Raw genomic sequence first — 25553 nt, forward strand, 5'->3', positions numbered from 1 at the left:
TAAAACAAACAAAAACCTATCCAACATGTGAAGATGTGCTGATGTTTGCCTTGTCGTTCATGAATAAAATTCAACTATTCTGAAAAACCTGTGTCAGGTAATATTTTTACATACAGGAGGCTGTTTTGGGTCATCCTGTTTTGTGCTTGTGTTTCTCCTCTAACTAGACTAAACTACACTACCACTTATCACAACTGATCCAGGACTTTATAGTAGATACTGATTTGCGACTAGAGAACAGTCTTGAATATACCATATTACTAAATAATGTAATGGTTAACTCACATCCCTGTAATATTCAGCAGCATTAGTAATATCTGTTTATAATATATAATAGATAGACACTGCTGGGAAAACATGGATTAAACTCAGTTATGATGACATCTGAGTCGTGTGCAATTAGTTTGCAACTCAGTGTTCAGACACTGTGAGCTTGTATTATTAGTTCAAAATGAAAACACCTACACCTCTATTCTGTCTTGTTTTGCTATATTTTAGGACTGGCATGCATTTTTTGACAACTTAAAACAAAGTGCTGGCATGCATTAGCAGAACTAAAGAGCAATAAGGAAAATAATGTATATTATTTAAATTATTTATATGTGTTTTTCAGAGTTGGCAAGTTGCTTAAAGAGTAACTAGTGAGTAAATAAGCTATCTATCTATGTAGGGAGCACATTGCATTCACCAAAGAAAAATACTGTAATTATGACTTTTCTATCTTATGATTATGACAAAAGATCTCACAGTTATGACCAAAGTTCATATAATGACAAGAAGCTAGATTTGACGTTTCTCAGATGCATTACTTTGTCTAAGTTAAGCATCCTATCCTGGTTTAGCTGCTCCTGAAGGAACACTGACTTTGAGCAGGTCAGAGTAAGCTGTCAGCCTGAACAAGCCCAAGGATTCATCCACATTACTCAGTGACATCAATATCTCCCAGCTCAAACAAAAGAGGAAATAAAAGTGAGTTAAATCCAGAAAGGCCATATGGCCTGCTCTCTCAAAAAGTAATGATTCATCACCAACTTAACCTTTTATTATGCAGGAAAACTGTAAATTTAATTTACAGTTTTTACAGAAATTGCATGTTAGCCTATAACAGGGAACTTAAAAAACATCTTGTAACATAATCTTAATGCATCTTAATGCACAGATGATTTCTATTAGGGAATATGTTTATTTTACTCATCATTCGTGTTTTTGTTGTTTAATTTATTAAAGCTTTAATGACAAATAAATTAGTCAAAATGTTGTTTTTAAAAAAAAAATTAGTTTGCATGCATGTCCGCTTATGACAAAATGAAATGTTATATTTATGTTTTTATACAGTTGATACAGATAAATATAAATTACCCCAAATGTCCAGTTAATTCTTATTAATTCCCATAAATTCCAATAATTCCCATGGAAAGTTTCCAACTTGGAATATTTCCAAAATACCCCAGCTTAACTTCCCATGGAAAGTTTCTGGAAAGTTATCGGACATTTTCCACCGCTATGCAATCCTATCAGGGAATGAGGTAAGCAGAGCGTAGTCCCACAAATTCCTGGGAACCACAGAAGGCCCACCAGCACTTATACCTCCTAAGTCAGCTGAAAATGTTCAGGAAGTCACAAGTGCTGCTGGTGCAGTTCTACGCAGGCATCATTGAACAACAGTCTCCCCAATCTCACAGACCGCAGAAAGTGGTGCAGTGTAAGACAGTATGTAAAATCATGTCTGACCCCTCTCACCCCTGTCAGGCCCTCTTCCAAAACCTCTCCTCTCAGAGGAAAGTCAGACTGAAAGCCCCCAGAAACTTCACTTGTATATCTCATTCCAATTCACATTTCACTAACAAAGACCACGCCAACTTAGATATGAGTTCAAGTATTTATTATGTGGAAGGAAAAGGGGTTGAGGGATAGGGATAAGGGGATGAGGGTCAAAGAATAGGGATGACGGGTGAGGGTCGAAGGGTAGAGATGAGGGGATGAGGGTTGAGAGTAGGGTTTGGAGGGAAAAGTGAGGGTCGTGGGGATGGAGGAAGGGATGAGTCGTGAGGGAGGGGGAGGAGTAGGAAGAAAAGAGGTGTAGTGTGTGGTGTGGATGAAAGTTGAGCCGGGTGCCAGGTCAATGAGGAGGCGCAGGATGCTGTACCCGTCTTCTAGTTGGGTGTGTGGAGGGAACCGGGGTGGGATGAGACTCTGGGTGGGGGAGCTGTCTCGATGTCTGGACCGAGTTGCAGACCCCCAAAAAGTCTTCCAGAGGACAGGAGCGTGTGTACGTTTTTAATGTCAGTAGTGCTGTGGCAGTGTGTGTGTGTAAGTTAAGTAAGCAGGTGATGACCAACGTCCGAGAATTTTAATGATGATGTCCGGGATACCTTGTCGTGAAGCTGAGAAGGCGGCGCCGATGCGTAATGAATGACTTTGAGTATGATTCTGGGGATATGCTGGATTTGATTAGGATTTGCCGTAGGTGGAAGTGGAACCAAAAACGTGTGGTTACTGTACCTGTTTCAGTAATGAATAGTGGATCAAGTGGGGAGGCGCGGCTGGTTTGTCTTAATCGGATGTAGTCACGGATGGGTTCGTAAGAGCTCAGGAATGGATGCGAACGCAATAGGAAAATGGGTTGTGACTGGCTGGATTAATTATTTTAGCTTTCTCTGAGGTGGAAGATGGTAGGATGACAGGGTTCGGGGTGTGAGGCTGTTGATGATGGCGTCTTGGGAATGTGAGTATTAAATGTTCCAGTCAAGGGTTTAGGGGAAGATGGTGGCTGAAAACGGTGGGATCTGAGTCGGGAGGTGGTTGGTGGCTGGTGTTAAGCATCTGAATTTCTGGAAAGAGAAACAAAAAAATGAGTCAGCAATGGGTATGTGATGCGCTTGGATGGTGAACTGGTGTTCGATGTCCTTTTCGTATGAAAGACGTGATGTCTGGCTGTGTTAATGATGTCTATGACTGCTGTGTTATCGGAGTGTATGGCGATGTTAATTTTTTTACCACTCGTGCCCCCAAAAGGATGGCTGGAACGATTAACGGACAAGTTATTTAGATGGCGGTAACGGGGTCAGAGACAAGAATTCGGAAGACCATGCGGCAGAGAACCATCTGCCGTTGAAGCAGCCGCCATAGCCAAGGCAAGGGTCCATGTTGGTGACCAGTTTGGTGTCTTTAGGCCTGGAGATGTGGTAGTCATAGACGAGATGACTTTTCACAATGAGAGGAACTGATGCCACGGTTCTAATTCAATCCTGTGTGTGTTTTCCATTGCTATATGGTCATTGGAGGTGGGTTAGGAGGGCTCGGCCTAGGGGAGTAATGCGAATTGTATAGTTGAGGTGGACTAGCAAAGCGAGTGACTGATGTTTATAGTTGTTTAGCGGGATCCAGCGCAGCGATATTGTAAGGATGCTTTTGCACCGTAAAGGTCAGGCATACTACAAAACAGTAAACACCCTTTCAGAAGACACCAGAGAGATGCACTGGTGATGTAAGCTTTAAATAATCAGGCTCCTTGGCATAATACATGCTTGATAGGAATATGGGGACGGTCTTCCTAACGTGAGCCTCACTACTGAAGGAGCAGGTGTGGAGGAAGTGACAACAACAAGGAAGCGGGGTCGCTGCAGTTATTGTGGACCATTCGCCTGTCCTGGTAGAGCACTGCTCTACCTCTTTTGTCGCTACCTTTAAGAAAAAGGGGCAGAAGGCGGTCGGCTGGGTGTTAGCTAGTGTAGGGGGAAGAGATGGAGGGGGCTGTAGAGCAAGCTGCAAAAAATGGCGGGGCTTCGTCTTTGTGAAGCTAGAGAGTGAGGCAAAGAAGTGGCGAGTTTGCTAGCTGTAGCAGGGTGGGATGGTGTGCCGCGTGAGTTGCGGTTTAGTGGACAGCGGGCCGCAAACATGCAGCGGTACAGGTTGGGGACTGGAGTGCCCCAGTGGATCCCTTAATTGGATTGTTGAAGTCTTCCGGCAGCTTGGGACACAAAGAGAATGTGTCAGGCATAGAAACAAAAACGTTGGCACCGAATCCCAAAGCTAAATCGAGGATTGTGGATAAATGATCATCCAACTCCGACCTTCTGTGCAGGAACAAACAGAATGGATGGCGTCGCAAAAACGAGAAGGAGACAGTGAAATCGGCTGGTGTAAGTTCCTTTTGGCAGGTAGGAAGTTGCTGTCTAAGGTTGACCGGGCCAAATGATGTTTGCGGTTCCCTGAGGAATAACACGTGGACGGATGGATAAGAAGGGCGAGGTGGACATAATTACCGGTCAGGATTATTATTATTATTATTATTATCATTATTATTAATATTAAATAACATTAAATAACAAACCTAATACTTGCAACTTTCTTAAATGTAATAAACTAATAAATTAATTGTGATCCTGATTGGAGGGCTTTATCATCCCAATACCACAATATGCACTTTACCCTTGGGAGACAGCAACAAATGCTCTGGGACTTTGATACTAATAAAAGGCAGCATTTTACATGACATCTTACATTCTACTGCAGATTACAAGAGGTGTGCATACTGTCAGAGGTAAGCTGCTAGTGGGAGAGCTGAATTACGCCATGCTTCTTAATTGGGATAATTGTAATAATGTGTATCTGTTTTGTTTTTTCAGTTAAAGATTGTAAGTTAGGCAGTTGACAAGAGTTGGCTTTTTTCTACAAGAGAAGCAACAGTATAAATATTGTTGTGTGTGGTTTTGTATAATTGCGGACACAAATACATCTTATACAGATTAATGTACATTGGAAACACTGGGTTTATCTAATGCAAATATTTACCCAGCACTTTGTTTGGGACTCTAAAATATCTGTTTATTATGTTATGCTGTTCATGTGTACCATGGCATACGACAGATACATATAACATACACATAACAAACACATATAACATTCCTACAAGGTGGACCACTGTTGATAATAATATACCTGTATGCCCAGATCTTGTGTACATGTGCCTTACAAACTTTTGTTATGCTTTTGCAGGCACCTGCAATTTCTTTGTGTCAGTTTTGTCACAAAAACTTTCCGCAAGGAGATGTATTGTACTTTCTAATGCTGTGGGTTATCTTGAATGCCAATAAAATATAATTTGCATTACTACTTACACAGTTCAGGCAAGGACAGGATAACATACAAAGTAAAAAGCCAGAGGTCCACTTGAATTAACAAATAGTTTTCTTCTAAAATGCCCTGTTAATAATAATCTTTTATCTTTTATTGTTTGTTTTTTTCAACAGAGGAAGCAACAACAACAGACTTCAAGATGGAAATTATGCCTACAAATGCATCTTCCAGAAAATTACTAACACTGGAAACACTGGGCATATCTGCTGCACATATTTACCCAGCATTTGTATTTGGAACAATTATTTATCTAATTATTGTCTTTTGCAACTTGTTGGTATTAATAACTATTGCTGTGTGCAAAAAACTACATACACCTATGTTTATCCTGCTGTTCAACTTGCCCATTAGTGACATGCTGGGTGCTACAGTTTTTTTTCCTCACCTCATATTCAGCATTGTGACAAGGAGCAGATCGATTTCCCATCCTGCATGTATTACTCAGGCTTTTCTGGTTCATGTTTACGGTACAGGAAACCTGTTGATTCTGAGTGCCATGGCATATGACAGATATATTGCTATATGTCATCCTTTGAGGTATAATACCATAATGAATCCACATACTTTAATTAAAATTATTTTTTCAATTTGGTTCATAAATTTATCAATTATTTCTATATTGTTCATGCTGCATGCACGGTTTAAAATTTGTAGGACAAATATAGTGGATTTGTATTGTAACAACCCATCATTACTAAAACTGGCCTGTGAGGACACCAGTGTGAACAACTACTATGGATTAGCTTGTATAATCTTTCTACAAGGAGGCCCACTTTCAATAATAGTTTACACATATGCACAGATCTTGCGTACATGTGTTATGACTAATCAGCCTGATGCTCGCAGAAAAGCCATTCAGACATGTGGCACTCATTTAGTTGTGTTCTTAATCTTACAAATCAACACTGTGTTAACACTTATTGCTCACCGAATTGAGAGTGTATCCCCAAACAGTAGACGGCTTCTTGGTGCGTCAGTTTTAATATTTCCCCCTTTTTTGGACCCGATTATATATGGACTGAAAATCACAGAACTGAAGCAGAGCATAACACTGTTCCTAAAAAGAAATCTGTCATCTTCATCTTCAAACAAATTGTAACCCATTTTAAATTTTTGATGGTGAAAAACTTGATTAGACATTTGAAGCATGTCCATGATTGAATGTATATATATATATATATATATATTTAAATATACACTTATGCAGCTTAAACCAAAATTGATTACAGAGTGCAGTATATAAGAGTTTAGATAAACAACAATATGCCCTCTGTGTAAGGTGGCAACTGTTAGTCACTGTAATATGACATCAGCAACTAAATTCTGATGAAAAGACTGTGGAAATAAATCATGCTATTGATAAATCTTTTCAAAACAACCGAAATATATGCTGAAAATAATTTCATATATGTGAAAGAAAAACAATAACAGTTCCACAGGCACGGATGAATACAAATATGAGCATGAATATGTGCTGCAATATTTGTTTATTTGCACAAATGTGGTAATTTTGGTATGTAATGAATCAGTGGCAATTGTGTATATTGTGTGCATTTTTCAACACTGATTTTTAAATTTCAAATATGCTGACTGTTATGAGCTATTGATGAAGAAATTAAGAAAAAAAACGTTATTTAAAACATGTGCACTCCTTGTGATTTCCTTGACAGTGCAATGAAATTACATTTTGATGCAAAGAAATCTTTGTTCAATCAAGTTGTAACCCATTTTAAATGTATGTTGGTTTTTAATTAGACAATAGAATCATGTCCGGATTACATCAAATATATAAATGCAGCTTAAACTAAAATGGGTTTCAGAATGCTGTATAACTGAAGACTCAGAGCCTTTCAATAAATAACAATATGCCCTGTGTTATTGCACTGAGGGGAAGCTATATATCTGTGTTTGATGATGATATGTCTTGTGAATAAGTTGTCGATTTCTGTATCTCATTTTAATGTGGATACTATCTATAGTTTACTGTACATGTTGGTACTATCATCACCATTACTAAAATGTCTAGAAAGGGTGAGGGTTGCTATTTTAAGTCATTGTAATATGACAACAGGAACAACAATGTTAACAAAAGACCGTAATGAAATATGAAACACATCCTTCCAAAATATTCTTTCAAAACCACTGAATTATATGATGAAAATTAGTCATATGTGAATGAAAAACAGTAACAGTTTTGAATATGTACTGAACAGAAATATTTGTTTGTTTGTACAAATGTTGTAATTATGTATGACATTTTTTAAATTCTTCACGTATAAACCAACTTAAACAACTGAATATAAAGAAACATTAAATCATTCACTAATTCCAATGTAAAGCCTTTTTTCTGTCTCTCCAGCAAATATCCTTGAAGTCCTTTTTGAAAATAAAAATATCGGAATAATATTGGCAAATCAGAAGTGTTTTTCAGACAAGATTTATAAGGCAATAAAAGAACCACAATCATAAGTACAATTTTGGAACATGTTGGTGTCGGCCTCAGAACACCTCCTGTCTTTGAGAGCCCTCCACATTCTGGGTCCAGAGAACAGGGATGCAAACCTCATGTTGAGAGGTGGCCGAATGGGTGCTGAAACCATAGTTGGTGCAGCAAATGGAGCTGTTCGCCAGTTGAAAAACAGCAGCGTGTGTGCACATGTGCCATAACTAAGGAGGCTGCTTTATGCCTTTTCTCTTATTTGTCTAATTCCCCCTCTGCTGAACAGAGTGAGACAATATGCTTGACATATCAGTGAACTACTGCACTCTTTTCTAGAGTATCTGGTGGAAAAGGAGCTATATCATGCCACTGTTAAAGTGTATGTAACAGCTATTTCCTCCTCTCATGAGGGTTTTAGTGATTTACATTTATTAATTACAAGACACCTTTGCTGCTTGTGCTGACCCTCGGCTAAGAGAGTCACCCCAGGTGTTTGTTGCTTCATCGTTACTGTGGCGGTGTTACTCTCAGAGCAAACCTCTCCTTTGTTCCTAAGAACATATGCGGTTCATTGATGTCAAGAACTATTAAGCTATAGGTATTGTGCCCTTCATCCCATAGGGATGCCATGGAGACAAAACTGCACCTCTTGTGCCCAGTACATGATGAATTGGCATATTATGTTGAACACATGACCCCCTTTTGGTGCACTGAATAGCTGTTCATGTGCTATGGAGAGGGAGTGGCTGGTAAAGCCCTGTCCAAGAAGCACCTTGCTAGGGCGTGCGGGTGGTCAAGAGGTTGAGAGTGCATGCCATATGCTCAGCGGACCCCGATTCAAGTCCCGGCCGGCGGACCTTTCTGCATTTCACATCCCCCTCTCTCTCCTGTAATTTCCTATCTCTCTACTGTCAAATAAAAGCGTCTATGCCAGAAAAAAATCTTTTTAAAAAAAGAAAAAAAAGAACCACCTTGCTAGTTGAAATTGTGAGTATATAGCCCAAGCTAAAAGGCAGGCTTGTAAGGACCCCACCACTGTGGTCGAAGTGCATTCCACTTGTGGTGTAGCAGCATTTACAGTCTTATTCAGTGGGTGAATGTCAAGTACATATGCATGGCAGTTACTTGGTCCACTCCTTGTTTTTTCATAAGGTCCTATGTCTTGGGCATGTCAGGCTACTTTTCAAGGTCTGTGCTCGCAGGTGTGACTCAGGACTTGAGAAAAGGGTGATGTGAATGTTAGATATGGTACACCATTACCCCTCACCCCAGGCATGTATACATCTGCAGTGATTATTTGGGGAATTTGGTGTGCAGGGTGTCTGTGACTTGTGACCCCTATGAGGTTAGACCATGGTTCCATCCATCCTTCCATCCATCCATCCATCCATCCATCCATCCATCCATCCATCCATCCATTTTCTACTGCTTATCCAGGGCCAGGTCGCGGTGGCATTAGGCTGAGCAATGACGAGGTTCCCAGGCCAGGGGAGATATATACAATCCCTCCAGCATGTTCTGGGTCTCCACTGGGGTCTCCTCCCAGTTGGACATGCCCGGAACACCTCTAAAGGGAGGCTTCCAGGAGGCATTCTGACAAGGCGCCTGTACTACCTCAACTGGCTCCTTTCAATGCGAAGGAGCAGCGGCTCTACTCCTAGCGTCCCCTGGATGTCTGAACTTCTGACCCTATCTCTAAGGCTGAGCCCAGACACTCTCCAGAGGAACTTCATTTTGGCTGCTTGTATCCACGAACTCATTCTTTTGGTCACTACCCAAAGCTCGTAACCATAGGTGAGGGTTGGGACGTAGATTGACTGGTAAAGTGAGAGCCTTGCCTTAAGGCTCAGCTCTTTCTTCACCATGAAAATCTGGTGCAACACCCACATCACTGCTGATGCCACACTGATCTACCTGTCAATCTCACACTCCATCTTTACCCTGAATAAGTTCCCGAAATACTTAAAACTCCCAGTCCATGTTTACTTTATTTTGGTTGGGTTGGGACCCCCACTGCTCCACTATAGCGGTTTGGATTATGAAGTAGCAGGTGGGCTGTGGCGATTAACCTATAGCTTGGAGGTGTCAGAGGCAGTCTGATGACATGTTGCGAAAGCGCGAAAAGTCATCGGGCTCTGCCAATTGTACCCATAGCAGCCAGTAGAGGACAGACCCTTTATGAGATACAGCGATGGTTACAATATTGTAACCTTTGATCTATAAGCACTGGCGGAGCCCTCTGCCTATACAAACTGCTGCTCCTGCGCTGTACACGGAGGTGGTTTTGTGATGAAAGCAGCAGTGAGATGCTGCCATTTATTGTGTGAGACTCATGTAATCGGTAGTGGCGTTCTATTTTGCTGGTTACATACAAGCAAATTTCAGTGAGCGATTGTGTGCGTGTGATTGTAGGAGAGTATTACTCATAGAGTCCAGTAGAGAGGTCCGCATTTGCTTATAGTACTGGGGTTACAATATCATAACCTTAAATACAGATTCAAAATAAATATATACAATTATATTACAATTATGTATATGTTACACATATAAAACCAGGAGACAGGTACTTAAAAGGATCAATAAATGAATGATGATGCTGAGTTAAGTAACCTATTTATATAACCTATACATTTTCATTATGTCTATCTGGCCATTTTGATTATTAAGTTCACCCACTATGTCAGACTTTTCACAAAATATTTCTGCACCAGGAGATGTATTGTACTTTTTATTCCCATGGGTTATCTTTACCTGTGGGTTAAATGCCAATAAAAGACGCATACACAGTACAGGCGAGGACAGGATAACGTAGTGCAGCAGTTAACAAACCAGAGATTCACTTGAATCAACACCTAACCATTAATGTAAAATGGCTTGTTAATAAGGATATTTTTTTCAGGCAAGGTTCCTTCTTCAGCCAGCAAGCCTTTTGAAGAAACTCTCTTTTTTTTTTTTTTTTCAACAGAGGAAGCAACAACAACAGAATTCAAGATGGAAATTGTGCCTACAAATGCATCTTCCAGAAAATTACTAACACTGGAAACACTGGGCATATCTGCTGCACATATTTACCCAGCATTTGTATTTGGAACAATTTTTTATCTAATTATTGTCTTTTGCAACTTGTTGGTATTAATAACTATTGCTGTGAGCAAAAAACTACATACGCCTATGTTTATCCTGCTGTTCAACTTGCCCATTAGTGACATGCTGGGTGCTACAGCTTTTTTTCCTCACCTCATATTCAGCATTGTGACACAGAGCAGATCGATTTCCCATCCTGCATGTATTACTCAGGCTTTTCTGGTTCATGTTTACGGTACAGGAAACTTGTTGATTCTGAGTGCCATGGCATATGACAGATATATTGCTATATGTCATCCTTTGAGGTATAATACCATAATGAATCCACATACTTTAATTAAAATTATTTTTGTAATGTGGTTCATAAATTTATCAGTTATTTCTACATTGTTCATGCTGCATGCACGGTTTAAAATTTGTAGGACAAATATAGTGGATTTGTATTGTAACAATCCATCATTACTGAAACTGGCCTGTGAGGATATCAGGGTGAACAACTACTATGGATTCGCCAGTATAGTCTTTGTCCTCGGTGTCCCACTGTTAATAATAATGTACACATATGCACAGATCTTGCGTACATGTGTTATGACTAATCAGCCTGATGCTCGCAGAAAAGCCATTCAGACATGTGGCACTCATTTAGTTGTTTTCTTAATGTTAGAAATCAACACTGTGTTTACACTTATTGCTCACCGAATTGAGGGTGCGTCCCCAAACAGTAGACGGCTTCTTGGTGCTTCAGTTTTAATATTTCCCCCTATTTTGGACCCGATTATATATGGACTGAAAATCACAGAACTGAAGCAGAGCATAACACTGTTCCTAAAAACAAATCTGTCATCTTCAAACAAGTTGTAACCCATTTTAAATTTTTGATGGTGAAAAACTTAGACATTTGAAGCATGTCCATGATTGAATATATATATAATATACACTTATGCAGCTTAAACCAAAATTGATTACAGAGTGCAGTATATAAGAGTCTCAATAAACAACAATATGCCCTCTGTGTAAGGTGGCAACTGTTAGTCACTGTAATATGACAACAGCAACTAAATTGTGATGAAAAGACTGTGGAAATAAATCAGGCTATTGATAAATCCTTTCATAACAACCGAAATATATGCTGAAAATAATTTCATATATGTGAAAGAAAAACAATAACAGTTCCACAGGCACGGATGAATACAAATATGAGCATGAATATGTGCTGAAATATTTGTTTATTTGCACAAATGTGGTAATTTTGGTATGTAATGAATCAGTGGCAATTGTGTATATTGTGTGCATTTTTCAACACTGATTTTTAAATTTCAAATATGCTGACTGTTATGAGCTCTTGATGAAGAAATTAAGAAAAAAAAACGTTATTTTAAAACATGTGCACTCTTTGTGATTTCCTTGACAGTGCAATGAAATTACATTTTGCTAAATGCTAAATGTGATTATGTTGAGTGTGTGTAAATCATGTAAATTGTGTAAAATAAAACTAAGATTAAAGATGTAAACAGATAAGTATGTTTCAAATTATTCAAGTATCAGCCAACATAAAATGAATGAGAACTGAATATTAAGAAGCATCAAATCTGGCATTAATTCAAATGGCTTTTTTCTGTCTCTATCCATATAGTCCAAATTCACAGAATATAATCCCTTCCTGAAAATAAAAACAGGCATCATATTAGCAAATATGTAGTGTCTCTCGGATTTATTCTAAATCTAGATTTAGAAAAGCAACAAAAGAGCCACAACCACAAGTTTGATTTTGAAAAAAATACTGATCTCTTGATATAGGTGACAGTGTAATAATGTTAATAGATGCCATTTTAAGATGTTCATATTGGGGACTGGAAGTACAACTGCACAGAGTTTATGATAAGAGTGAAATGACAGCATTATGCAGTAATTTGGGCAAATCAGAACACTGATAAGAATGTCTTGCATAATAACAGAAATATGCAGGCACCCAAGCCAAGATAACCCTGAGGACATCATCGTGTGGGGGCATCAGCAAGCAACTATATGTTACTACTATGTCTTTGATGCTACCACTGTAGGGCACCAAACATTTCTTTTATGAAACACTGAGACTGTGTTATATTGATAATCAAATTATAATCTTAGTCATTTTTAAAGAAGAAAATAAAAAGAGCTGTCACACACTTTCTCACTCACTGTTATATATTTACTGAATTGCAATATTTAAGCAGCATCACAGCACATATTTACAGAAGTTACCTCAATCATCGAATGAGAGGACTGGAGGGATTAATCTGACTGATTGATGAGCACCTAGGGCTAAAGCAAAAGTGTGCGTGTGTCACAATAATATAAAAAGGATTAGAAAAATATATAATGAATTAGAAAAAATACCAAAATGGCAAAATATAACATCTCCATAAACCCACATCTCTCCAAATGTCAGAAATGAAAAAAGAAAAACAAGTGGATTAAGAGCAATACTAATATGCCTAATGTTTTCCTCCAAATCACATAAAATAAGCAAAGGTGAAGGATGTACAATTGTATACATAAATAGCACAAGGACATGAATGCCAATTAATCAATAAATCTTTACAGTAACATCATACAATACAAGTAGTCAAAAAATAGTACAGGTTCAGAGTTAGGGATAAAACAGTGCTGAGGACCCATAGACTAGAGTAATACACACACATAATATTACACAGACTCCAAAACAGACCTGGCAGAACAAGGAAAACTACTTTGCAATATTTTTGTTGATAACCAGCTCTAGAATACACTATGTGGGTGTGTATTTATCTAGTAAATATAGTATTCTACAAATCTGACCTTTAATAAAAACAACCCACTAAGAAAAAAGCAACGGTACAGTCATCATTCAGTCTCTTGGGAGACAGGGTCTATAATGTGAATATCCAGAATGTCTCCCTTCTTTTCCTTTTTTTTCAATAATTGCTGGTTTCAGCCTTTCACACTTATTAATTTGAAGCTTATTCTGTATCATTAATGACAGTGAACTGGATAGAACAAGATATTTGGAAATGACACCAATGGCTCTAAGAAGTTATAATGTGCATGTTTCACAGTCTATAGACAAAACAGTCAATTGATTCATTGAGGAAATAATCTGCAAAATATTTGATGATGAAAATAATTGTTTTGTTTGCAGCCCTTTTTTGAATATTGATTCTATTATTATATCTTTTTTACTCTTTAGTCCCAAAAATGGCTACAAAACAAACAACAGTACTTCAATAACCTCACCCTCATTTTAATGACATCGCTGCTTTGTCACAGCAGGGGCCAAACAACTGAAATCTGATAACTGATGATACTTCCTTGTAGTCAGAAGTAGCTTCATCCAAAACTTTAATGTACTGTATGCAGAGAGTTAAAGCCTCCAACAAGGCTGTACAGTCTTTAGATATCAAACATTTTCTTTATCTGCATACTTATGGTGGTCAAGAGAGCTCAACACATTAAAGTCTGAGAAAAGAAAAACAAGTAAAGAAACCACATTCATCAAGATGACAATGCGATCATCACAAAAATGTAATGCATGCAAAAACACACAATGGAAATATTTTCAGGGATACATAATTGACTGTTCACATAATAGTTTTAAAAATCAATTTCCATTAAAAAACAAGATTGTTCCATATATACAGAGCATACCGTCTATTGTATAATCCTCTTAAATGTGTTATTCTATAATTATATACATTATAACACATTTTTTGTGTGTTTATGTTTATGTATGGGTTTTGTTGAGGTAACAAATACACTTCCTATTCTTTCAAAGACCAATGTGAGGCAGAGCTTTAGTCATTGACATAACAATCTAAAGACAAACTTTAAGATATCCATGAAGACTCAAGGGAGATGCCTGGTTTTCAGCAAAACTCCCTCCTATAAAGCTGCTAATCCTTCTGGACATCTTACCATTTGGTCATTGCCAGCACTGCCAGTACTGATCCACTAAATGTCTTATTACAATATGTATGAAGCTTAGGAATGAATGACTGCACTGTTTTGTCTTTTCTGCATATTCTGTTTCTCTTTTAGTGCAAAACTGTAAATCTTAAATAAATACTTTTCTGTGATTTAGATAGAATAAGTGTAATGTTTAAACTGAGATATATGTGGACTGTGAAGTGAGAAGTGGCGTGGACATATTCAGGCTCTACTTTGGTAAGTTCTTTTGACAATTTGCTAATTATTTGACTGGAATCTTTGAGTGAATATAAATTGATTAATTAATTGAGTAAATATATTATTGTATAGTATCCTAATTCTTGCTGAGTTTATTTATAAATATGCTGCTTTACAATCAAACTATAAATGACTTTTCAATGTTTTAGGAGGAAGAGAATAAAGAATGGACATCCCGTACAACACATCATCATCATCTGTTTTAGTGCTAAGTGGCTTCAATTTATCCTCTGAAAGTATCTTTCCCACGTTTCTTTTTGCAACTCTGAGCTACATGATCATACTTTTCTGCAATCTTATTCTCATCCTTACCATTGTATTGAACAAATGTCTGCATCAGCCCATGTATCTAATTCTGCTGAACCTTCCTGTCAATGACCTTATAGGCTCCTCAGCACTCTTTCCACAGCTCATTAAAGAAATACTGACCAACAGCAGGACAATGCAATACTCTGCTTGTTTAGCCCAAGCTTTTTTTATCCACATCTATGCAGCAGGTACAGTGTTCATTCTGAGTGCTATGGCGTATGATAGATACATTGCCATATGTTGCCCTTTGAAATACAACACTGTTATGACTAATGCCCACATTATGAAAATAATCACGATTGTATGGGCAAGTAATTTAATTTTAATGGGCATGCTTTTTTTTCTGCTTTTGCGTTTACCTCGCTGTCGATCTGTAATGACACATACCTACTGTGATAATCCATCTTTGCTGACTTTGGTCTGTGCCGACAAATCCATCAACAACATTTATGGTCTTTTTATTGTTGCTCTTTCTCAAGTGATAGCTAATGGAATGATTTTGTATACATATCTTCAAATCCTTGTTGCATGCTTCAGATCCAAACGAGCAGACACAAAATCCAAAGCTCTTCAAACGTGTGCGACACATCTGATAGTTTTTCTCCTGTTGGAGTGTCTAGGTCTTTTTACCATCATATCATACAGAATTAAGAACATTTCACCACATTTAAGGAGATTCATGGGGTTGTCGACATTAATTTTCCCACCAACACTAAATCCAATCATCTATGGACTGAAAACAAAGGAAATTCGAGAAAAAATAGTGCACTTTTTTGGGAATAAAATCAATCCATTTTAATGATGATAAATGTTCTTACAATTGTGGCATGAGTTTATCCCACCAGCAATGTTTTCTTTTTCACACTACCTCATGACATCATGTTTTAGTACTAAATCCCCTTCTTTTCCCTGGAAACATATAGATGAAATGAGTTATGAACTTTCACTTAAAGTCCATAACTCCTGTCATCTATTATTGCTTTGAAGAAATAAATGTGCAAAACTACACATCACAATATTCACTTTTTTGCATTTGCAAAGTAGTTGGACTTTATCCAACCTGATATAACCTGAATAGACAGCAAACTCTGTTCAGCCAATTGCAGGTCATGCACAGTGTATCTTATGTTGCTTAGTACTGTAGGTATTAACAGAACATGGATAATGCATCTCTTTTTCAATTTGCAATGTTTGTTCACTTGTCTGGCCCAAACATGCAATACATCAAAATCAAACTTATTTAACATTGACATAGATTGAAATATACACCTTAGAAAAGAAGAACTGCATGGAATCTGACAAATGCATTAATCAATTTACTGCATAAAATGTGTAAATTACACCTGATATAAAGCAAATAGTGAGGAGGTTATGAGGGTTGTAAGTAAGTGTGATTGGCTGCTTGGGGTGTGTAGTCCAGTGGTTATTTTCTGTCCAAATATGAACATGTAATTGTTAGCTACATACACAAACTTTCATGTCAGATATAAGTGTATTTACAATACAAATACAGCAGAGGGTGCCATCAGCACACACTTAACACAATATCAATATATCAGCTTATAGAAATCAGTAAAGGTTGAGCTACATTGGTTCAACATTGTATGGATTTGTTGCATTGTGTGTGTTTTGCTGCCCTCTTGTGTCTTTTTAAGATTGGTAGAAAATTTAGATCTTCAGGAGTGAGAGACAAGTGACAAGTAAATGGTAAAGGTGGTGGAATTCGAAAAAGGGAGTGACTGTTTCTCCAGTGTCAAGAGGGTATAATACCAAATACAAACCTTTTTTTTAAGACTTTAAAAAAGAGAGAAAAGTTAATTCCTACCAGCAGTTTCTTATTGTAATAACAACAATTGATTGACTTGTGCATCTATGTTTGTTTAGATAAGAGGTGTGTTTTAGGAAAGAAACCAGCTAGATTGAGAGAAATCGGAAGAAATCTGGAGCAGAGGAAAATAAGAAGAGCATAAATTGGAAATTGTTTTGCATGAGCAGAGTGATCATGATTTTCCTGCAAGGAAGAGAGGGAAAGTTGACCAAATGTCCCAGAATTAAGTTCAAGATGGGGCCGTATGTCAGTTGTCTAAATGATATGTATTAAGCTCTTGGTTAAGGTTTTTGTTCATTTAATATTGACATTATATGCAGAAAAATATAATAATAAAGTCCAGCAACATATCCATGAATGTGGCTGATTCAGAATAAGCTAATTTACCAAGACACTTTGCCATTAAATGTATTTACCTGCATGTATCTTAAGCTATGTTTAGTAAGAAGAACATGTTGTAACGTGAATATGAAATTCAACTTTTCATCGAGAGACAGTGCTTGAGCAGCCCCAGGGAGATCTCAAATGACTCTTAAATAAAAATTCCATATCACCTCAACCTGGAGAGAGATGTAATCATTGAATTTATGAATTTCTGCTGTTGGAATCATTAACACAGTCTCCTGCTGTTTAAACACGCACCAGTCAAAATTGCAGATTTGGAGACTGCAACCCATGCTACAGACCTACATCCTAACCTGGCTTGACTCAAACACAAATGGACTGGAGGCATGGACGTCGTTAGGCCAATTTTTTTGGGGGGGCTTAAGCCTCCCTAAAACGTTCTAAATCCCCCCTAAACCATTCAGGGTTTCCCACAGCAATTTCCAACACACGCCTGCCGCCTTAACTAACGTCTTCAAAAAATTTACAGCGATGTATATTAATGTTCAACCAACGTCTGCAGCGGTGCTTACTGCAGGACGACCCTGAACACACTTGTAGCTCTCTGTACCTCCCACTAGCATAACACAGAGAAGCTAACAGTGATATTAAATTTAAAGAAACAAACACAGACCGCTGTTTAAAACATAAATCTGCATCAGCTGAGGCAGAACCTGCTCAGAAAAAAACAGCGGAGTCCGAAAAACTAATGAAAACAGCGCCATGTGGTGTCAACGTTAATGCTCAGAGGGGTAACTGTGAGGTAAAAAAAAACAAACAGGTAACTGTAACGTTACTATAGTAACAAGTTTCAGGCTAACCGGCTCAGAGTATATGAACGGCTCCAACTAAACAGGTGATATTAGCGGCGCAATGTGTAAAATGCTGCGGTGCTGCGCGTTTTATCAGCTGATGTTACAAAACGTCAATATTAAGTCACTCAGATGTTTTTCATTCAACAGACCTGAAGAGAAAGAGTGAGGCAGATTCAACAAAAACGTGATGCTACTGAAACTGAATATCACTACTTAACTGTATAATACTATATAACTTGTAATTACTATAAAATATAGTTCAGAGAATAAGTTAACTACATAAGACACACTCACTGGTTTAACCTGTGCAATCTAATTCAATCCAGTGAAACAGTTCTAAATCTACATTTATGAAGCTTATACTACATTTTTTGACAAGAAGGTGAAAATACTGCTTTATGTTTATTATTTAGTGATTGTGGTGTATTAGAATGTAAGTACACCACCACCACTTAGTATAGCCTAACCTCAGTAATAAACAAAGTAGAATAATCTCTTTTTTTGGCAATGTCAACAAAAGCTGAAAATGTATAAACTTCTAAAAAAAAAGGCAGAATTTATAGCAGAGCTGTTGTATTGGATTGAATTATATTGCACGTGTTCCTAATAAAGTTGCAGATGACTGTAGTTCAGAGAATAAATCGACTAATGTACTAAATAACTAATTACTATATAATAGTTCAGAGAATACGTTAAATTGAAGGAAAGTGACAGAATGCCTGACACTTGCATTGTAACCGATGAGCTTTTGCGTCCGTTCACAAAATGCTAAAAGATATCAGTATGTGAGAACATATCTCTGTCTAGCAATTAATGTTGATACATATCATTGCGCAAGTAAATTCGGGACCTTTTCTAATAATGTATACTGCACTACTGATATGTGTGTTCGTCAAATTCCACTATGCCATCTCTTAGCACCTGGTTCTGGTATACTGTGAGCATGGCACATCACTCATAGAGCTCTGTATATCTCAAAGATTTTATTTTTGAATAAGAATTACTTTGGGTCTAAGCCCCCCTGAACATAAAATCCTAGTGACGTCCCTGACTGGAGGTATCCCTATTGGCATCTAGTGGTGCGGCTGCAACCAGCTGAATTCCCCCACCCATCAACCTCCCCTTCCAAGTGTGTAGGAGAACCTATTGGCTGTGAAAAACATGAAAGGCCCACACTAGCGATAGAGATTGGTTTGTCCGCTCTGGGTTACTGTACCTGTGCAACATGGTGGCCTCCATAGAAGGGGCTCTTTCTAAGGTAACGAAAACACAACTGCCAAATCTGTTCTATTCGATGCCACTAAATTCTACACACTGCACCTTTAAAGGTGTATGACCCTCCAGGGACATGCTGGCTTTCATTTGTTTCTCATTGCACTTGAGGCTACACATGTGCTGGAGGATGCAGCGATACCTGAGTACACAAAGATGATGGAGGATGGAGAGACAGCAGATGTTTCACGAGTGCACAGAAGCAGCCTGAGCATGAGGAGAGAAACTGAAGCTGGAGCACAGGAAATCAATACAAGCAACAATATAGTATCTGAGTACAGGCATACAGTTTGAGGAGAAGAACAAATCTGTGTCTAAGCAGGGGCTATTTGAGTGCAAGGGAAGGGTTTTGGGGGAAATAATTACAAAATCTGAATATGAAATTGATAAATCATGCTTTCTAATTGAAAGACTATGAATGAAAATAGAAAAAAAGGCCTATAATTGATTGCATATAAGAAAACAGAACTAAAAACCATGAGTCATTCAATTGATTCAAGTCAAAGGACAGAAAATAAATGTGCAATTTTGATTATTGATAATTGTTTGTCATTATTCAGGTCTTGACACATGTATATGGATATTTTTCTAAACAGATATTGTATCCCTTTGTTTTAAAAAAAAATCTGTCCACTGAACTTTGTTTTGAAACATATCTCCCTAAACATATCCCTACTAGTCCTAATACACAAGAATGTAAAAATGATTACAAACAAAACCTAAATCTGTGATGCTTCAAATACCAGAGAAGAACATTCTGAGTGTGCACTGTAATCCTATTTTCCTTTAGTGCATTTTCATTATGCAAAGCAACAATGGGCATGTGCAAATTGAGGTGTGATGTCACTGTTTCCTAAACACTGTTTTACATGTTTTAAATTCCTGGTTCTGTGGACAGAGATGCTGAACGCATGTTGGAGATCATCATTTGGATGATGTTGAATCCATAATTTTATAACTGTCACAAATTCTTTGGTAGATTTTTGTTTGTAACAAATATTCATATTGCTGCTCGTAGGAAGTTTTGATGTGAAACACTTGCAGTTTAGTATTTTTATTTTACTCAGTTGGTATTAACTTTACTTAAGGTCCACCTAAAAAATACACTGAACTACACAAAACCCACTTAATAAAAATGAATAAAATATTGAAGCAAAGTTAAATGATCATGTGCATTGTTTCACTGAAAACAAAAAATACTGTTTAGACTGTAAAAGTTATTAAACACATGCACACTTTTAGATTAGATTCTGTATTGTCATTGTGGAAAACATACAACGGAATTCAGGTGCACTCAAGGACCGGGCTCAAATATAAAAAAGATGAATAGAAATAGATAAAAATAAATAAATGCATCCATTCATTCACTCATTCTCTCATCTGCACAGTAAAACAAACCATAAATTCATTCATTGCCAGCATGCAGTTAAAATGGGATAATAAAAAAGTGCTCATAGATATTTCACGTAATAATAAATAAATAAATTGTAGCTTGAGGTGCAGGACCTGGGTGTACCAAAAATAACACATGCTCACAATGTTGTTTTAGAATTTCAGACCTATACTGTCATTTCTCTTGTAAGGACGGGCTGACTACAAACCACAAAACTGTTCAAAAAGCCTTACATTTTGACATGTTAAAATGAGGAAATGTTCGAATGAAGGGAATCACACCATGGAAGACCACACCCAAGAGCATTTGAAGATGTTTAGTTTTACCAATACTGAGTATACTGTGATTTACAATGCTAGTTACGTTATACCTTCATGTGGGATTTTTTTGCTTTGTTTTTGCATTATTACATATTTTATTGCTGTTTTGGGTTGCCTTATACATCATAACACTGTGTATCCTGTATGTTGTTGTTATGTGGGTGATGTAAGACAGTTTAACTGAACTGAAACAAAAAGCTGTTTACTCATTCTGTAAATCATGAGCCTTGGGAAACAGGACAAGTCACCTCAGTTAATGTTTACCTGCATCTGATTTGTTTGGCTGTTAGTCATCACCCATTAGGAGATTGCTTCTCCCACTGAAAGTTGTTCAGTTTGACACAACTATTCATTGCATCATGGATACCATGGCTTGGTTACTGTTTTTTGCAACATTGCTCATTAGGATAATGACTTCTTTGTTTACAGACTGTTGACAGGAAAGATGTGTCACACTGAGCCCTCTGGAGTGATGTATCCTCAATACTAAGCTCTGTTAATGAACCTCGAAGGGTTTGCTCACATAAACAACTACTGGTGTGTTTTGCAACAGTTCAAAGAGTAAAGACAGGTAAACTTGTGACAATGTGCTGGTTCGGTGCACTTAATAAACTTTAAAGAACATAAAACACTTTTTGGCATTAGAAATGTCACTAGAATATCTTACGTGATTTTAGAAAAAAGTCGGAGTAATTAGATTTTACCACAGGTCTGTATTTCTTTTCTTTATAAGAAACATTTCTCAGTTTTATGTTCAAGTGCAAACGATTCAAAGTTCAAATTTCAAACTTGGAACATCCATAATAGGTCTTTTAAAAAGTAGTTTAGTAAAATGTGCCATCACAAAACCACTTGAGTTATAGTATGTGATGTTATAATATTAAACTGTATAAAAAGTACAATAAACAAATTCAACAACATTACTATAACAAGCATTTATTCACTTTCCACGCATGCACTTTTTTAACATCTCAGCTAACAGTTTGCAGCTAGATACAGATTTGCCCACTGTTAGATATTTTAGAACTTGATGTCCCTTTATTATTTCTATTTGTGATCATAGAAAATGTTGAAAATCAAAGAGCTAGACTGTTTTGTGGCAATGTTGGCTATAGAGAATTTCAGGCATCCGTGTGATAAAAAAACATGATTTGTTACATATGTAATTCACTGCATCAGCCAAGAATCAGTCAGTCACTCATTGCTATCACGATATAAATCACAGTGTGATCCCAAGTTGTTATCAGGGAAAAAGCATCTTTTTGGGACAGTCTAGGTTTATTTGCAAAACTTTTGTCTTGCTTAACATATGTTACATATTTTACTTTGATGGAAAAGCACTATTCAGAGAAGAGGAAAGAGATTGGAGCGAGGAACTACAGAAGATTTTTTACCAGGTGGCCTAATTCCATAGATTGGAATTTGTGTAACTAATGGCCAGCTGATACTGATTTTAGATCAAGAAAACTACAGAAATGTTGAAATGAAGAAATGGCAGAACCAATTGTCACTTTAATTATTCCTTTTCATCCAGAAAATAAAAATATTGTGGCGTGCATGGGATAGGTGGATGGAGTTCCCAGCATTGCCTTTTTCGTGATGTGGAATGTAAGAGTGTGCCACGTCGGATTCATCAAACAGTCGTATAACCAGGGAACAGTCGTAAATGACATTTGTAAACATGATGAATCCCACCTGTTCTAAATGAACGCACGTTCCTGATAATAGTAAATTACCATGAATGATGTCCCCCAAAATACCATTTAAGGTCAGGCGACTGGCAGGTTGTAGAGAAGCTCCATTCAGGGAAATGGCACTAAAGACTAAGAAGAACTTTACCAGCTCTCAGACTGAGGTCCTGCTCTCAGAAATAGATCAACAGAAACACATAGCCTATTATTATTTAGCGTGTAAGAGGTGGAATTAAAGGTCCAGAGAAAGACAAAGAATGATAAAAAATTACACAAAATGCCAGATATACATCACATGATATACAAAATGAACTGATATTTTAACTGAATAAATTGTACGTGAAGTCAGTGATTCACCACCATTAAAGTTGACGGCACCCGATACCCCACTGGCTGTGAAAACATTTCTATCGTGATCCGCTTTGTAGCAGAAGATTTGGAAGTTAGGGAGCGTTTAGTAATTATTGCTACTGCAGATGTGGGAGATGCCAAAACTATATCAGAGAATTTAAGTACATCTAAAATTCTCAGTCAGGTGTATGACGGAGCATCGGTCATGTCTGGGAAGCATGGGGGTGTTCTGAAGATACTGTAGGACATGCTCGCCAGAGAGATACCCTATGTCCATTGTTTTAATCATCAGCTCTGCCTAGTTGTGATAAATGCAATGTCAAGCGAGGGAGCAATCAAGGACTTTTTTGGAGTTTGTGGGTCTCTCTACAAATTCATTAAGAAACCCACTGTTGCAGTCCACTATAAAGGAGACATGCTAAAACGTCTGCTCGAACAGCGTTGGACTGGCCATCTACCGTCACAGTTGTGCTCAAAATCATTTGATGACATTTTCTCTCTGTTGTCAGAGATTGACAGCAATCGTGCCTTTGGAACTTATCAGGCACAGACCAGGTGGACTCAAATGCAGAGACAGGGACACAGGGATGAAGAGTTCTCAAGTTGTTTAATCGATCCAAAAGTCAAAAACCGGGAAATCCAATACACAGGACAGAAGTACAAAATCACTAGGCAAAACTCAGAATCCAAAAGGCAAAACTGGTCAATGACACTAGGAGATATATTGAGATTTGAATGCTGGAAATCACAATAAACTGACAAGACGATCTGGCACAGAAAGGAAAGAGCAAAACAGGAAGTAGACAAGACAAAAACTAAACCTACAAAAATACATTACAACACTACCGGGCCCTGACAGAACTGACTTAAGAATTGAGGCAGCAGGTCTGATTCGGGCTATTTCAGAGCCAAGTTTTGAATTCATTGGAAGCTTTGTGCAGAAGATCTTGCGGCTGCTCGATGCCCCCAACAAAATGCTTCAGTCAGAACAAATGGATTTGCTCTCTGGGATGTGGTTAAGTGAAAAGTGCATTGAATGTGTTGCGCAACTGCACTCAGAAAGTGAGATTAACACATCATGGGACAGTGTAGGGAGACAGAAAGGTCACAAAAGAGGAAGAGGACAGTTAACAAAAGCCTCCAAGAATACCTTGTTGAAGAGACCGTTGGCCAGCAGCAGGGTGATACTGACGAGTGGGACACTGAAATGCAGAGATTATTCTACAGCACTTTGGATGCGGTGGGGGAAGAAATACGCAAGCATTTCAGTGAACGCAACAGTGAGCTAATGATCGCACTTCAATCTCTGGACCCAAACAGTGAAACGTTCCTCGATGTCAAAGATGTAAAGCCCATTCTGACTTTATCAAGCACCACAGCGCACTGGAGGCTATGCCAAGTGTGATGACATTTGGAGCGTCAACAGCCATGTGTGAGAATTCTTTCTCCACTTTAAAGTGTTCTCACAGACAATAGACTCAGCATGCTGCACCAACGAAAAGCACATTTAGTGCAGCTGGCCTTTGAAAGAGACTTAACTAAAAGATTTGCTACTGAATGGAAGGGGGCAGTAATGAAGAGCTTCAACTCTAGGAGGCGCCGACTGCAGCTCTACTAAGTGGTGAGTAGTGTAAGCTGTTTAGCTAAAGGGGATATTGTGATTGTACAACTGGTTTTCATGTGCATATTAGGTGAAATTAGTTCTTGTTCCAGTAATAATAGACCATTGCCATTTGTCTATTGTCAAGCACAGACCAGGTGGACTCAAATGCAGAGACAGGGACACAGGCATGAAGAGTTCTCAAGTCTTTTAATCGATCCAAAAGTCAAAAAACGGGAAATCCAATACACAAGCAGAAGTACAAAATCACTAGGCAAACTCGGGATCCAAAAGGCAAAACTGGTCGATACACTAGAATATAAATCAAGATATGAACGCCGGAACTCTGACACAAAAACTGACAAGAAACTGACACTGACACGACGATCTGGCACAGAAAGGAAAGCGCACACCACATATATACCCTGGATAATAACGAGGCACAGGTGTAACACATTAGGGGAAGGGAGGCAAACAGGAGGGGAGGAAGTAGACAAGACAAAAACTAAACCTACAAAATACATAACAACACTACCGGGCCCTGACATCTATTATTTGTGTATGTACTAGTGATGGATTTCATGATTCTTTGTCGAGATTCAGTTCCCGTCGGTCAGTTCAGCTGGAAGAATCGGTTCATATAGTTCGTTCATTAGTTCGTTCAGTTGTATTTCCGGTACAACGTTGTTTAACGGTGAATCATAATGCACGGTTCTCAGCTCCTCGT

General features: G+C 37.9%; 3 protein-coding genes across 3 annotated transcripts; all 3 read left to right on the forward strand.

Annotated features, from left to right (window-relative positions):
- The first annotated feature begins 5287 nt into the window (after window positions 1-5287).
- Window positions 5288-6238, forward strand: LOC133980990 (putative gustatory receptor clone PTE01). The gene has a single exon (XM_062419876.1). The coding sequence runs from the start codon at window positions 5288-5290 to the stop codon at window positions 6236-6238; it is 951 nt and encodes a 316-aa protein (XP_062275860.1).
- A 4332-nt stretch (window positions 6239-10570) lies between these two features.
- Window positions 10571-11524, forward strand: LOC133980991 (olfactory receptor 52B2-like). Its single transcript, XM_062419877.1, has one exon. The coding sequence runs from the start codon at window positions 10571-10573 to the stop codon at window positions 11522-11524; it is 954 nt and encodes a 317-aa protein (XP_062275861.1).
- A 3505-nt stretch (window positions 11525-15029) lies between these two features.
- Window positions 15030-15971, forward strand: LOC133980993 (olfactory receptor 52E4-like). Its single transcript, XM_062419878.1, has one exon. The coding sequence runs from the start codon at window positions 15030-15032 to the stop codon at window positions 15969-15971; it is 942 nt and encodes a 313-aa protein (XP_062275862.1).
- The last annotated feature ends 9582 nt before the right edge of the window (window positions 15972-25553 follow it).

Source organism: Scomber scombrus, chromosome 5, assembly GCF_963691925.1.
Source record: "Scomber scombrus chromosome 5, fScoSco1.1, whole genome shotgun sequence".
Lineage (NCBI taxonomy): Eukaryota > Metazoa > Chordata > Actinopteri > Scombriformes > Scombridae > Scomber > Scomber scombrus.